Below are 16,094 nucleotides of genomic sequence, written 5' to 3'. Positions count from 1 at the left end.
AATATTTGACACTTGTGGCCATTTATAAAAATTCAAAATTCTTTTCTTTCTTTGAATCTGAGATACCACTTCCTCTGGGTCTCAGTCTTTCTGTTTATTTCTTCATAGTTGCTTTTGTGAATTCCACTTCTTTACCTAACTTGCAGTGTTGACATGGGGCAGGATTTGGTATTTGCCCTTCCTTTCCTTCTCCCTGGACAGTTTCATCATTCCAATTTTGTTTTATTTTTCACTCCGTGTGTATTTAACCAGATTATATTTCCAGCTTTAACCTCTCTTGCAAGCACCTCAAGTTCAACATACCTAAAACTGAACTCATGATTTCCCCCTGGCAATACCATCTTTCCTTTGTCCTCTGATACCATTTCTCTTCAGCCTGAAGAACTTCCCTTAACATTTTTTATAGTTTGAGTGTGGTTGTAATCAATCTGCTTTGTTAACGGTTTTTTTCCTTTCATTACTTGAAGATGTTGTTTCATTGTCTTCCATGGCTTCTGTTGAGAAGTCTGTTCATTTGGATCATTTCCTTCTTGTGATGTGTTGTCTTTCCTGATTGCTTTCTGGATTTTCTCTCTCTTTGGTTTTCAGCAGTTTGACTATGATGTATCTAGGCAGCCTTCAAAGTTATCCTGTTTGAGGCTTGCTGAGCTTTTTGAATTTGTAAATTTACAAATATGTTTCACTGAATTTGGGGAGTTTTCTGCCATTATTTCTTAAAATATTTTTCTGCCCTATTTTCTCTCCTCACCTTCTGGTACTCCAGTTACTCATATATTGGACTTTTTGAATTGTCCCATGAATCCTTGAAGCTTTGTTAGGTATTTTTCCATTTTCTTAAATTTGAGATATAATTAACATACCATAAAATTCACCCAATTGAAGTGCACATTTTAATAGTTTTTAATGTACTTATAAAGTTGTACAACTGTCACCACAATCTAAGTTTAGAACATTTTTGTCAGCCTAAAAAGTAACCAGAACCCATTAGCAGTACTTTCCATCTGCCTCTAACCCTACACAACCACTAAACTACTTTCTGTCTCTAGATTTGCCTATTTTGCACATCCATATAAATGGAACTATACAATGTGTGGTCTTTTGTGACTGGCTTCTTTCACTTAGCATCATGTTCAATCTTATTTTTTCTCTTCTTCAAATTGAGCGATTTCCATTGATCTGTTTTCAAGTTCACTGACTTTTTCCTTTTTTCTCTCCATTCTGTACTTAAGCCTATCCAATGCATTTTGTCATTTCAGAAATTGTGTTTTCCAGTTCTAAAATTTCCATTTGTTTTTGATAAGTTCTGTTTTTTTCTTTGCTGAGTTTCTCACCTTTGCATTGATCATGAGAGTCTATTTCTTTACTTCACGTGACTTAGTTATATCTGCTTTACAACCTTATCTGATAAATTAACATCTGGATTGTTTCAGGTTGGCCTCTGTTGATTTCTTTTCCCTTGAAAATGACTCATTTTCCTGTCTCGCTATACATCAAGTAATTTATTACATCCTGGGCTTTGTGACTCTGGATTCTGTTATATTGCTCAGAAGAGAGTTGATGGTTTTGTTTTAATAAGCAATTAACTCAGGCTCAAATTGCAAACTTTCAAACCTGCAGGAGAGCAGTGGGACAGATCTCAATTCAGTTCTTTAATTTAAGTCTTAGTTACAAGTTGCTTTTAGTTTTCTCTTGCGTGCAGTCATGTGCCACTTAACAGCATGTCGGTCAACAGCAGACTGCATATACAGTAGTGGTCCCATAAGGTTAGTACTGTGTAGCCTAAGTGTGTAGTAGGCAATACCATTTAAGTTTAAGTACATTCTATGATGTTTGCACAAAGACAAAATTACCCAATGGTGCATTTCTCAGAACGTATCCCTGTTGTTAAGCAACACGTGACTATATATGGTTGAACGGTCAGCCAGAGACTTGCACCATGTCTAAACACAGAATTAGGGTTTCTCTTTCTCTCACTCTCTCAAGAGTCCCCTCCTTCTGGCAGCTCTTGTTATCCCAGCTCTCTGTTTCCTAGTGCCTCTGGCTTGAAAGATGGCAGGTTTTTCTCTTGGCATTTTAGCTGCCTGGTACTGATGCTGCAATTGTGGCTGCCCTCAAAGTAAAACCACAAAAAAACCCAGTTACTTAACCCAGACCAATCCTTGCTTCATGTGTTGACTCCCCTCCAAAAATTGCATGTTTTTGTTTAATCTCTATAGAGCCCTCAGATAGTTGTCTTAATATTTTGTCCAGTTTACAACTAATGCAGATAGATTGGTTTGTTGAGTGCTCACTTTTCTGTACAGGAAGCAGTGTTTTTTTGGTTTGATTTTAAGGAATAAAATATTACAAATAAATTGAAATTCCCCTATGCTCTGTTCTCTAATCCCATTGCCTTCCTTCAATCCATACAAATTTTATATGGATCCATCCATATTTTGGAGGATTGGAGTGGAGGCTCTGGATTCGTACTGCCAAGAATACCTTTACAAGTTACTTATCCTCTCTGTGCCTTAGTTTTCTCATCTGTAAAAAGGGGATAATAATGCCCACCTAGTATGATTTTATAACAAGGATTGAAATAATTTATATAAAGCAGTTAGGATAGTGTCTAGCACTTAGTAAACACTCAGTATATTTTGGTTATTCCTTGTTTATCATTATTCTCATTATAACTTTATTATATGTAGTATTTTATGTGATTTTAAGAAAATTATTCTATAGGGGGCGGCCCCATGGCCTAGTGGTTAAGTTCAACATGCTCTGCTTCAGCAGCCCAGGTTTGGTTCCCAGGCACAGACCTACACCGCTCAGCGGTGGCCATGCTGTGGTGGCGACCCACATACAAAATAGAGGAAGATTGGCACAGATGTTAGCTCAGGGTGAATCTTCCTCAGGAAAAAAAAAGAAAATTATTCTATAAAGTTTTTGTTTAACACAAGTGTTTTGAGCTCTTTTTAATCCTTTTCCTTTACAGCTTTGTTTTCTCTTGTTGTTGAGCCATGTTTTTTTCATTTTTAATCTCCATTGCCAATGACAGTATCTAGCATAGAAGAGATGTTCTAAGAAACTTAAATTGAAATGTATATGTCATTGACTGATTTTGTTAACTTCTTGACAAACTGTTTGTTTCCGCACAGCTGTCTTCTGTACAGGGGGAAGAGACGGCAACATTATGGTCTGGGACACCAGGTGCAACAAAAAAGGTAGTCTAATTCCACTTTAAATTTGATAAATGTGGGATTACCCCATACTTTATTATTTTGCATGAAAGGCTTAGTGATTTTATCTGATTACCACCAGGGGGCACGTGTTCATAATCCCCCATTTCTGCTCACTGTTCTAGTTCTCCAAATCTTGGTGATTATTTCAAGTATTATCCATATTTACCTCATATTGTCTTCTGAACTGTAATGCTATTTACCTAAATTATTGATGGAATTGAAGTTATTAATAGGCTCACTGGTAAATGATCTTTTGATTTAAATTTCTTTTCAGCTTTAAAGAATTGGATTAAATTAAATATAATTATGTTCACATTGCCCCATACTGCCATTAAACAGAAAGCAATGATCATCTCCCTGCATACTTTCTTTTTTAAGAAAAATTTACTTAATTTTTAGAGCAATTTTAGATTCACAGCAAAATTGAGCTGTTCTTTCTGTACTTGTTTACTCCCTATCCCCACACAGCTTCTCCCACTATCAACATCCCGCACCAGAGTTGGACATTTGTTACAATTAATGAACCTACATTGAGACATCATTATCACACAATGTCCATCTGTAGTTTACAGCAGGTGTCACTCTTGGTATCATACATTCTATGGATTTTGACAAATGTATAATGACATATATTTACCATTATACTATCATACAAAATAGTTTCACTGTCCTGAAAATCCTCTGTGCTCTGCCTGTTTATCTTGCCCCCCCAACCTCTAGCAACCACTCATCTTTTACTGTCTCCATGGTTTGCCTTTCTCAGAATGTCATATAATTGGAATCATACAGTATGTAGCCTTTTCAGAGAGGCTTCTTTCACTTAGTAATATGTATTTATGTGTATTTAAGGTTCTTCCATGTCTTTTCATCTTGGTAGCTTATTTCTTTTTAGGACTGAGTAATATTCCATTGTCTGGATATACTACAGTTTATTCATAGGTTCACCTACTGAAGGACATCTTGGTTGCTTACAAGTGTTGGCAATTATGAATAAAGCTTCTATAAATATCTGTGTGTTTATTTCCTTTTTATACGTCATAATCTCACCACTGGAGATGTAGTACAGTACCTCTACTGGCTTCTAATTTCATTAATCTAATAAATAATATAAATTGATTTTGAGGTCTTATGTACAAATGTTACGTTCAGTATGGGAATAAAATTCTGAAGCCTAAATCGATTTCCTTGGGATATCTTTCAGATGGATTTTATAGGCAGGTGAATCAAATCAGTGGAGCTCACAATACCTTAGACAAGCAAACCCCTTCAAAACCCAAGAAGAAACAGAATTCAAAAGGACTTGCTCCTTCTGTGGTAAGGGTTTATAGCTGTATACATGTGTGCAGATCTTAACAGTAGGATAGAATCTCTTTTTAGGGAATTTTTTGGGCATAAAATAGGAACGATAGATTAAGTGAGTGAGAATCTTCATTTCTTTTTGGTATCAGTGATTTATTGCTTAACACTTACTCAATACCTACAGCAGTGGTTCTCAAACTCTAGGGTGCAAGAGTCACTTAGGGAGCATGTTAGAAATTCATCTTCCTGAGCCTCATCCTTAGAGATCTCCATGCATACACTCATCTACAGTATAATATGATTTATTAGGAAAGGGGGGGTAGTTTGAAGAATCATATTAACTACTATGATACAGTTTGCTACATCAGGACTTAAAATTGCATACCATGAACAGAACATAGGCCTGAGTAGAAATTGACAGGGTTACCATCTTTGGAGGCCAGATAAAGTTAAAATGAGTAAAATTTCAGACATTTAATCAGATTCTGAGCCAAGAAAACTTTAACTGCAATGAAGAGGTAAAACTCCGTTGAGCTCCTTTAAATTATTAGAGCATGTAATCATCTTTCATCCATAGTTCTTTAGAGACTTTTATAGATAATCTAGGTAGGTGGTGACATTTTATAGATGAAGCAGGCACAGGAAAGTTAAACGAGTTTCCTAAGAATACACAGCTGATTAGTAAGGCTGGTTCTACTTAGAGCCATTAGGCTTATAGAAATAAAATCTTTTAATCACTAGTTTGTTTCTTGAGGACAAGTCAAAGTGTTAACAGTATGTACTATAACTTAATGATATTTAGGTCATTTCCTTGCTAAAATTACTTCTTGGTCAGCATATATATCTGATTAGGAGTATTGGAGAGGGAAGATTTGGTCTTAACTCAGAGTTTGGGGGGGAAAGCCATTATTTTGGCATCTTGGTCCCCTTGATGGTGAAGATTGTGATAGCCAAAATAGGATTTCCTTCTTTTCTTTTTCTTCTTTATGCTGTTAGGATTTCCAGCAGAGTGTGACTGTGGTCCTCTTTCAAGATGAGAATACGTTAGTCTCAGCAGGAGCTGTGGATGGGTAAGAATCTTTATTTCTTGGTTCTTTTGATGATATCTCTTTCATGAACTGTGATGGGGAAGTCACCCAGTCCCATTATAATTGAATGTGTGTGCTTTTAACTTTCGACGTAGTGAGTACCCAGCTGAGAAGAGGAACTACACATCACACTGGAAATACCTAGTTTGGACTCTTGCTCAAATAATTAAATGAGATGATACAGGTGTCACACTTTGCACATTGTCTAGCACATAGCAGTGTTAGCTGCTCATGCTATTGCAGAGAAGCTGGATAGGTAGCTTGCTTGTCTATGCAGTATAACTTAGTCAGTGATTCTTATTTTGAGGAGTTAAATTTCTATTATTTTGGGTTTTATCTTCTCAGGTTTAGTAATATCCTAAAAGAAGGAGTCTGATTTTGGGCATGTAATTGGCATTTCTGGGAGTAATCTAACTAGATTGACAGTAAGGCCTGATGATTTTCACTTACCTGCCCTCCATGATTGGTCTGAATTTTTGGCTTCCAAATAAGTTTGTGGTACTTTTTGATTGGTTGCTTTGTTAGAATATAAGTTTTTTGAATATAGGCACCCTTCATTGCTCCCTTATTTGCTCATTGTATCTCTCAAGACACCCTCCCTTCAAAAAATGTAATTTAAAAGGATGATGACTTAATAAACGAGGATTTCCATTGTGTCCTCTAGACACTAAAACTCTTCTGTGGACGAAATTCTCAGGCACAAATAAAGGATTATCTAAAGGTTATAGTAATGCTTGTGAATGGCTGTGAGAGCTTGCTTTGTCCGTTTCCAAGGATACTGCCCATGTTTACCAAGCTTGTGTTTTCAGCTTGCCTTCAAACTAGATGTAGAAGATTGAGACAGTTATCTCAATAGATTAAATAAGAAATATTTCATAGGAAAATTTGTTTAGACTAGATTACTTAAGGAGTTATATAGAGAGATATAACCATAGGGACAGAGTTTGTTGCTTGTGATGTCAGAGGTTAAATGCAGAGTGTTAAAGGCTTAGGAAGCGTTTTTTTCCTGAAAACAATAGAACAATGACTATCAGCACCCAACGTTCATCTTCCTTTTCCGCTCTCTTGAAGTAAACTCAGGGTAACCCATCACTGGGTCAGATCACATCTGTTTCCGTTCTGCCAGAATCATAAACCTGACATTACTTCAATCTGTTTCCCAGTGAGATATCCTCACCGTACCTGGTTGATGTGCCAGAGGAGTTAGATTAAAAGTCATTTGTCATTCAACGTAGTTCAAACTGGTTGGAGTTGGAGAAATACTACAAAATAACTGTCTTTACCTTGGTTTTTAGGATAATCAAAATATGGGATTTACGTAAGAATTATACTGCTTATCGACAAGAACCCATAGCATCCAAGTCTTTCCTGTACCCAGGTAGCAGCACTCGAAAACTAGGTAAGCCTTTGCATAGACTGTAGGACTTTTTGGGAGAGGTGAGATTTTGTTAAAATTTAAAAAATAAATATCGAGCTAGTTTTCAGCAACATAGACTTGAGAAACTGTAATATGTGGTTGTATCTTTTTGAAGTTCAAAAGATAAAAACTCAGAAGAATATTTTTGGTTTGTATGTATTTAGGAGAAGAAGAATTCTGATGATTCTTCTTGTGGAATGATCTTTTTGCCTCCAAAAAGATTTTCACCTCAGTTCTTCTCCCTGTCATCAGGACATGCTAACTAAAGTTTCCTTTTTCCAGGATACTCAAGTCTGATTTTGGATTCCACTGGCTCTACTCTATTTGCTAACTGCACAGATGATAACATCTACATGTTCAATATGACTGGATTAAAGACTTCTCCAGGTAGGAGCTGAGACATTCAAATTCTCTTACCCAGAAACTATTACAGACTTTTGTGTTAATGATAATTTAATGTTGATTTTTCTTTTCAAACCAGGTTAAGACATATCAGGACTTTGGGGTCTTTGATTGGTTCCAGTGATTTCATAGCTGTCCTTCCTTTGTGATGATTTCACAAGTAAACAGAATTTTGCTCTATATGATGACTTAATTTTATTTTAATAGTGAATCTCTCCTGAAATTATGCTCCTTTGGATATATTTAGAATTGTCTTAATTTTGTGGAGTAGAGAAGCTGTTCTGCTCAGCTCTTGTCCTGTTTGGAGGTTTTTCATTGAAATGAGGGGGCTGAGTTTTTTAAGCCCCCCAAATAGTTCCTGCCTACCTCAGCCTTCTCCTTAATGTTGGACAGAGGCTAATTTATCTCTAGATGTTTTCCCCAACCTCAGCTTTTTTCTCTTCAAGAAAATTAAAGTGGAATCTGATTTTTAAAGCTGATCAATGACATTTTTTACACACCAAAGTTTCTCTAAGAGGGTTATTTGGATTATGTAATTTTAAGAACACTATCAATTACCTAAGCAAGCTACATATGAGTAACCTAGTTCTTCCTCAGTAACAGCTCTGTCAGAAACAGACTTTGAATTCTATAACCAATCCCCAGAGCTACCCAGTTCCCACCAAAATGAGATGTACTGATGAACAAGAAATCTCAAAATAGTACAGAACTTAGCTGGGCTCTTACAGAAGTTTCCAAAGACTGTCCCCAAGCCATTATTATTAGGACTTTGATATCTGTGGCAACATCACAATTGGCATTTCCAATGCCCTGGATAGGTCTGGTGTTGTCTAAACAAAAGCAGGAGTATTTGGAAAAGAGAAGAGATTTTAACTGTTTTTTACTATTTTTCTGAATGGAATCAGAACTTGGACAACTTCTAATTTGGTTATTTAAAATAAACTTTTAAAAATCTTTCCCCAAAGATAAAAGCCTAATCCTAATTATATTATTAGATGTGCAGGAGCTCTTTCTATATCATTTTGTTATAGTGTGGCACTAAAAGGGGCTTTGGTTTAGTTTGTCCCTCTACCATCAAACAAATGTACCCAAAGCCACTTTATTAATTTAGTTATCTTCTTTCTCTGCTCCTAAAATAATTTGATTGGCTCTCCTAGGTAGGTAGATAATGTTCCTTAGAAATTGAATGACAGACAGATGTGTTTGTGAGACATCTGGTAAGTGTTTGTCTTTTTCAAAACTTTAAGAAGGGTCCTGGTCTCAATACTTGATCTCCCATACTTTTAATTCACAGTATTTTGTTATACTAAGTGATGTGCATAAGGATAACTCTGAAGCAGTTTAATGAAGTATTTTAAGAGCCCAAATCATCACAGAAAGGTTAAATTGAGCTAATTAAAGTCAATAAAGGTTTTAGAAGAATTTTTCACATTGTTTGAAACATTTGAAGTGTACTTTATGCTAGTCTTTCTTAGACCAGCAGAGGGCAATAAATACCTAGAAGTTTAGTGGGAAATTTGGCCTATAGTTTTCCATTCATAGTTTAGAGTTGAGAAAGATAAACAATTATAGTTTTGGAGTTGTATTCAGAATAAAGGAGACTGTTTATTTTGTGGGGCTTTACCTGTCATGGTAGGTCTGTAATACATGTATCTGAATTGATTTATATCCTGTTTCACAGTAAAATTGTTTGATGTGGAGAATATTTGATATGTAGACTTTTTCGTGAAAAACTGTAAATGCAACATTTTTTTTCAGTTTTATCTGGCAAAAGGAAGGGACTTCTCAGCACTTAATGGAAAGCTGTTAAGTCCTGTAATAATTCTTCTTTTCCCCTCTGTTAGAAGACTGGAGTGAAATTTTCTTTTTCCTGCCTAAGTGTATTCTTAAATTCTCCAATAATTGAGATTTTTTTCTTTTATTTCCTGGTAGTATTCTGATGCTGGAGGCCTCAGGTTTTGGTCTCCTTACGATAAAGGAACCTGTGGAGTAAATTATGCTAGATTGGATTACTTGCCCTGTTACTATGGGATGGTGAGAAATCTAAACCTAACCTAGTTGGAGGATCTTACATATGAATATATAGTTTACTCCACTAGTTATTTCTACTATTCAACCTATTTAAAGTGCTGGATTAAAAAGATTCCCACATCCCAGATAAGCTATCCATAAATCTTAACTCTTCGCTGATTTTTACCTATTCATGCAACATATGTTTGAGATCTACTCTATTCAAAGCACTATAGAATCTAGTGAGGAAAGAATAAGATATGAAATTTATCCTGAAGAGATTTGAAGTCTAAGAGTGGGAAAGACCAATGTTTTATGCAATGGGAAAAGCCCTACCATGGGGTGTGGAGAGAGGGTCTAATAAAGGCATTTTACTAAAAGACTGAACATTGGCTCCATTCTTGTCCTTAAAGAATGTTTTTCATCACTTTGTTCTCTATAGCCAGCTCCACACCAAGTAGTTAGGTTTAGATCGTGAGATTGAGTCTAATATAAAGCCTCTTTCTAGGATTTCCTTTATTTTTCTACCAAGGTCCAGTTCCCTTTTATTTGGTGAATATAGCTAGACCATCTGCTTCGATAGTCAATACACTAATAAAACTTGTTATAACATGTATACTGACTGCATTTATTTGAACACTGGAAACCAAGTAGTTTGATTTTTTTCCCTCTGGCAGTGGCTGTCTTCAATGGACATCAGAACTCTACCTTTTATGTTAAATCCAGTCTTAGTCCAGATGACCAGTTTTTAGTCAGTGGCTCAAGTGATGAAGCTGCCTACATCTGGAAGGTAAGTTGCCAAACTTCCCCCACAAAGGTGACACTAAAATATTCTTGCAAATATGTTTTCTTTCCAAGATAAGGTAAGTTTAGTGTAAACACGTACCAATAACTTTTTCTACAACAAATGTTCTGTAAAAGTTGCTTCTTGCCTCTTAATATAGCCAAAACCTCACTCTGACCGTCACAGAATATATCACACTTTCATGGCCAGAGCTTCTCAGAAATTGGCAGTCCATATCCTCCAACAGTTTCACAGATTATCAAGAAATTGAGAATTCAGAAGACTGGAAGAATCTTAACTGCTTTGTCCTGCTTCCTAGAAAAAAGTACTGTACTGCCTTTCCACCCTGTGTTTTCAAACTCATTCAAAGTATAGTATTTTGAGCCCTAGGATCCTACACCCAAATCATCCATGGAGCCTTGTACAAAACACTCACTCAAAAATACTTGTATAATAATTGTATTCTTTACTCTCGTCTTATAAGTGGCTAATATTCAGGCTACTAAAATACATGTGGCTGCATTATCAGTTTTGTGTGTATTTAATAGCATTATTTAATTTTTTTAATTTTATAGATTTCCCATTTCTGTTACACAAATTTATATATATATATTTTTGTTTTTAAATAACAGTGATTCTAGGGGCCAGCCTGGTGGCTTAATGGTTAAGTTCATGTGCTCTGCTTTGGCGGCCCGGGGTTTATCAGTTCAGATCCTGGGTGTGCACTTATCAAGCCATGTTGTGGCAGGTGTCCCACATAAAAAGTAGATGAAGATGGGCATGGATGTTAGCTCAGGGCCAATCTTTCTCAGCAAAAAGAGGAGGATTGGCAGCAGATGTTAGCTCAGGGCTAATCTTACTCAAAAAAAAAAAAAAGAATGGATAAGTAAATAACAGTGATTCTAAAGTTTTACTGTGAGCTAAGAAATGTGAAGCTATCCATTTGAAGTCCAGCAGAGAAAACTGAAATGTTACACAAGTACACTTGCTGACCACTAAAAAAAATGGCTTTTGTGGCAATAATTAATTATAGAAACGTGTGGGAGTTCAGAGAAAGAAGAGCAGCATTAAAGCCTTGTTTTCCTAGGGCTAGAAATTAATTATCCTCTAGATTGCCCTGTAATTTCAGAAGTATCTTTGACATGGGTGAATTGAATGATCAGAATTCACACATTTTGGATTTTAGAGTCATAATGTCTAAAACTTCATAGACCCATAGATTCTATAGTATCAAATCCCTTCTTAGGAGAAAATTTTATCATTCTTAGTCCTGCCATCCTCTAGGAAGTCACATCTTTAATGTTGTCTTGGGACAGGGATAGAACCTGTCAGATATGAAGCATAAGTCTTCAGTTTAATTTCCTCTGGGCCTGGGGGAAGTACTAAAATAATGACTTCTCTGTATACCTAGAGTTGCAAAAATGCAACACTGCCTTATTAAAAGCTTTTAGTAACAATATCCTAGATGGTCACAAGGTGGAGATATTGTTCTATCCAAGATGCTTTTGTATTGGTCTTGCCTCTTTCTACAAGCACATTTCTTTCTTTTATTTGTTATATTTTTTAATGAAAATGTGCTTATAAAATATATACTTGAGACCCTTATATGTGAGTTTTTACCTAGCTGCTTGTCTATAAAATTCTGAATTGAGCTTTAAACTTTAGCAATATGTCACTAGGACTAATGCTTCTCTTGTCTTATGTTTTAAATTTTGAGTTTCAAATTTGGTCTTAGGCTTCTTATTTTACTATCTTTTTGTTTTCCCTTTCTCCTTCCCTCTCTGTCTTACCTACTACATTCCTTTCTCTACTTTGGCTTTCAACTTGGCTAGAGGATTTTATTCCCACCAAAGTCTGTATCTTTTTAAGTTTCTTCTTAAAAAAAGCTTTTCAGACATGCCAAAAAGTATAATAAAGGATTATGCAAAAAATACTTATGCACTGGTCATTTTTTTAATCATTTAAAATCAGTTTCTTAATTATATATGCATAATTATGTATCTAATTATATATATCGTGTGTGTGTTGCTATAGGTATAGTTTTATTGCCAATTCTTAAAGTTCCTTCCTAGCCCTCTTGTCTAGTACAAAGGCCCTTTTTTGTTTGTTTCAAGGAATGAGGATTGAGGGATATGTCCTCTCTTTAAAGACATGCAGTAAAGATACTTGGCTGCTATTCGTAACCCATTTTCAGACATTCAGTCAGTGGCTATCACATACATGAGTGACCCTTTCTGAATTCCTAGGCTGGGTCACATGTTAGTGCTCAATGACGTGGTTCAGACATGATGTTCTCCTGCCTGTCCACACGTAACTCAGGCTCTGATATTTGAGATCCTGGCAGGCTTACTGCTCCTAAAATTGAATTTGCCTAGTGAGGTGGCTCAGTTTCTCTTTTCCATGATAAAATAGGGGGAGGAAGGGTAGTTTAAAAACAATTCCATGCAAGCTGAGTATCCAGGCTGTTAGGTTGTCTTATAACCCTGCTGCTTCCAAGAGGACAGAATTCTCTCAAATGTTGGGATTTTTCCTACACTGAAAAGCCCATGGGCAAAAAAAAAAACAGTGAAAGAAGGGAGTTTTAGATCTTAAGACAAAAAAGAATGACCTTTTAATCCTTACCACTGCCTGAAAAGGGGGAGATGTAGTATGGTTTGAATGTCTGATACTGAGACTCAAAACTTAAAAATCAAAAGATTTAATATTAAATTTTTTCTTTGTAATTTCTTACCCTTTGTCCCACCCTCACCCTTAGCCCCTCTTCCCTGGTTCATTTCTGATGTAGCCACTGAATGGTATTGAAGTGGTTATAAATAAACTGATTTGGCACAGTCATTCTACCGCTGACTGGCGAAACATTGAGCCTGACACTTTAGGAAGTGTAAATGATCTCATGGCAGAAATAAAGATTAGATTTGGTTTCTAACTGGGCAATAAGGAGATTTTTTTAAGGAAAGGTGCTGATCTTTTTTGCATATTTAAGTATACAAAATGTTTTATGAGGTCTATAGGTTAGAGCCAGTTACTTCTATAGGTACCTTCATAGTTCTGGAGTTTTAACCTTGGGATTCTTCATGCCTTGAATTAAAGTCTTTATACTATAACAAGTAGAATATGTAAGAGAGAACAATTTTTTGTATTTTGATCATCCCTGGAATGCAGGGAGGTAAATGTCTCTCAGACTTATAGTCCATTCTTCCTACTTCAAAGTAGAGGGAGGCTTTTAAAAAAAATGAAATCATGTTGTTATGGTAATATTTTTATAATAATGAAGTGACTATAAATAAAAGCTTATCTGAATAAAAGTGAAAGATTTAAAAGCTACCTGAGTTTCATTAGAGGAAGTTAATCTTCTTTGAAGTAGTCACAAGTATACTATACCATACTAAGATAGTCCTAAACTGTGAAACGCCTGTTACTAACATTCATAAAAACTTGTTGGACATTAATTCTCATTCCAGACCACAACATGCCCTTCCCTCCACTTTTCTTTATTGAGATAGAATTCATATAAAATTCACCGTTTTAAAGTGTATGATTCAGTGATTTTGACTATAATCACAATATTACGCAGCCATCACCACTATCTCATTCTCAAACATTTTCATCACTCTGAGAAGAAACCTCATACACTTTAAGACTTTATCTCCATTCCTCACTGCCCCCAGCCCCTGGCAACTACTAACCTGTGTTCAGTCTCTATGGACTTGCCTGTTCTGGACATTTCATGCAAATGGAATCATACCAGATGTGATCTTTCATGTCTGACTTCTCTCACTTAATGTTTTAATGGTATATCCATGTTGTTGCATGTATCAGTACTTCATTCCTTTTTACAGCTGAATATTCTGTTGTGTGGATAGACATTTTATTTATTCATTCATCAGTTGATGGATATTTGAGTTATTCTAGTTTCTGGCTTTATGAATAAAGCTGCTATGAACATTTGTGTACAAGTTTTTGTTTGAGCATATGTTTTCAGTTCTCCTGGAAGTATATACCTAAGAGTGGAATTGCTGGGTCATGTGGTAGTTAATTCTAGATTTAACTTTTTGAGGTACCTTCCCCCCACTTTTAATGCTATGTAAAGTGCCTGGCTCATGGTAATCATTCAATAAATGCTGACTTTTATTGTCATTGTTATTATTCCTACCTTATTATTAAATTGTAAAAAGTTTTTCAAAGGGATCTATCCTTTGTTTTTTCTCTTAGATCCTATAGATAAATGCAGAAATATACGTATATTCTGTTGGTGGATGTTTGGTTTTTCTTGAAATGCATTTTAATCCTTTGCACACATTCAAGTTCTTGTAAATATTGTAATTCCTAGGAAACTGACACAGGGGCAGTCTCATGAAATCATAAGCTAGAGGCAAGAAGCAGACTAAACCAATGGGGTAGAATAATGTGTTTCTACCAGGAAGGACATGAGGATTTCTTCTTCCTTTTAACTTGCTGCTACCAGTCCTGCTTGGAAGAGAAACTTAATGGTCTGGGGCATCCTAAATGGAGGAGGAAGGAGAATTTCTGTGACTACTGAGGTAGTTAGAGACTATCTTGAAAGTCTTTTCTAAAATATGCTACCTTGTGAGAGAATGAGTTATTGTTCTCTGTGGTATTATTGTAAGAGTAGGCAGTAAGTGAAATCCTTTTAGACAATACTCAGGAAGAAGCTTCCTTTTCTGTTAAACTTTAATTAACCCAACAAGGCAAATTATACTCTACTCTTTGTCTTCTTTTGCTTTTTGAATCATTACATATATGCCATTTAACCCAAGAGAGGAATAGTAATAATTTATTTGGATGACCTTATGAATCAGTGTGTTGTTTCTCTTCGCTATAGTCTGAGGGATCTGCTAAGTTTACTTAGTCATTTTCACAAATATTCTTTCCAGAGTTACCTGTGCTTTCTTCATATAAATGAGCAATGATTCAGAGCCTCAAAAAAGTGAAAAGAATAATTTCTCTTTTTCAAGCACATCCTAATAATAGTCACATGAGTTTATACTCCATATTGTGCTGATTAATTCTCATGGCCTCTGAGAGGAATTGACAGCTCTTGAATGAGTCAGCTGTCAAATGCATATCAGTAGTAGCATCCAATGAGAGGGGAAAATATGATTCTTAGTCACATGTGTAGTACTGTACACTGTGACCCTTCTTTATACATTAAAATGTATAAATAAATGTATACATAAAATGTGGCAATACTTACTTGAAAATTCAAGATTTCTTTAAGCAAATTAACTGAAATAAAATTTTAGAGGAATTTTCTTTTTCCAAAAAAAGATACCAAAGTGCCATGTAAAATATAGTTTTATACCCTTCAAAATGAAAGGGTATAACTTTGGACTTTGGTAAAAGTCAGTGAGTCTTTTGGAAGAAAGCCTATCCTCTTGTCCCAAGAGCTGTTAGCATGTGTCAGGTACCTTCAGGACTTAGTTCCTGGAAATAGCTGACTAGAGAAGATCTGAAATGTCTAGGCTATATAGAAACAGGACTCCACTTGAAGTGTATTACTTAGCAGCCAGACCTCATCCCTCCAGAAAGTTTATCAGCTGAAAGGTGAAAGATAATATCAGTCTTGAATTTTAGTCAGTGTATATATAGCTGGGTAGTCCTAATTTGAAATAAGACTTGTCCTGGTATTTAAGCTCATATTATTTACTTATTTTGGCTATTTTCATTCTGTTTTCTCAGATGAATGTTAGAAGTATTTTCATTGCTCAATGGGACGGTTTTTCCAAATTATACTAGGCATGTCCAGGGGTCTTTGGTAACAACCCTAAAACTCTAAGGCACAAATAGAGAGAGATCCAAAGCCTCTATCTGGGAGACCTAAGACTGTTCTGCTGACTTGTTTTTTCTCTTTT

General features: G+C 35.6%; 1 protein-coding gene across 1 annotated transcript in view; it reads left to right on the top strand.

The window, feature by feature from the left end:
* DTL (denticleless E3 ubiquitin protein ligase homolog) overlaps window positions 1–16,094 on the top strand; it is a 59,768-nt gene that overhangs the window by 25,062 nt on the left and 18,612 nt on the right. The window contains exons 6-11 of the mRNA XM_046682616.1: window positions 3,138–3,203; window positions 4,423–4,535; window positions 5,517–5,590; window positions 6,904–7,007; window positions 7,308–7,412; window positions 10,115–10,227. Coding sequence (XP_046538572.1) covers window positions 3,138–3,203; window positions 4,423–4,535; window positions 5,517–5,590; window positions 6,904–7,007; window positions 7,308–7,412; window positions 10,115–10,227 — 575 coding nt within the window. The remainder of the gene's footprint in view (window positions 1–3,137; window positions 3,204–4,422; window positions 4,536–5,516; window positions 5,591–6,903; window positions 7,008–7,307; window positions 7,413–10,114; window positions 10,228–16,094) is intronic.

This window comes from Equus quagga, chromosome 13, assembly GCF_021613505.1.
Source record: "Equus quagga isolate Etosha38 chromosome 13, UCLA_HA_Equagga_1.0, whole genome shotgun sequence".
Taxonomy (NCBI): Eukaryota; Metazoa; Chordata; class Mammalia; order Perissodactyla; family Equidae; genus Equus; species Equus quagga.
Note: the sequence above shows the minus strand (reverse complement) of the source record. Positions and strands in the feature narration are given on the sequence as shown.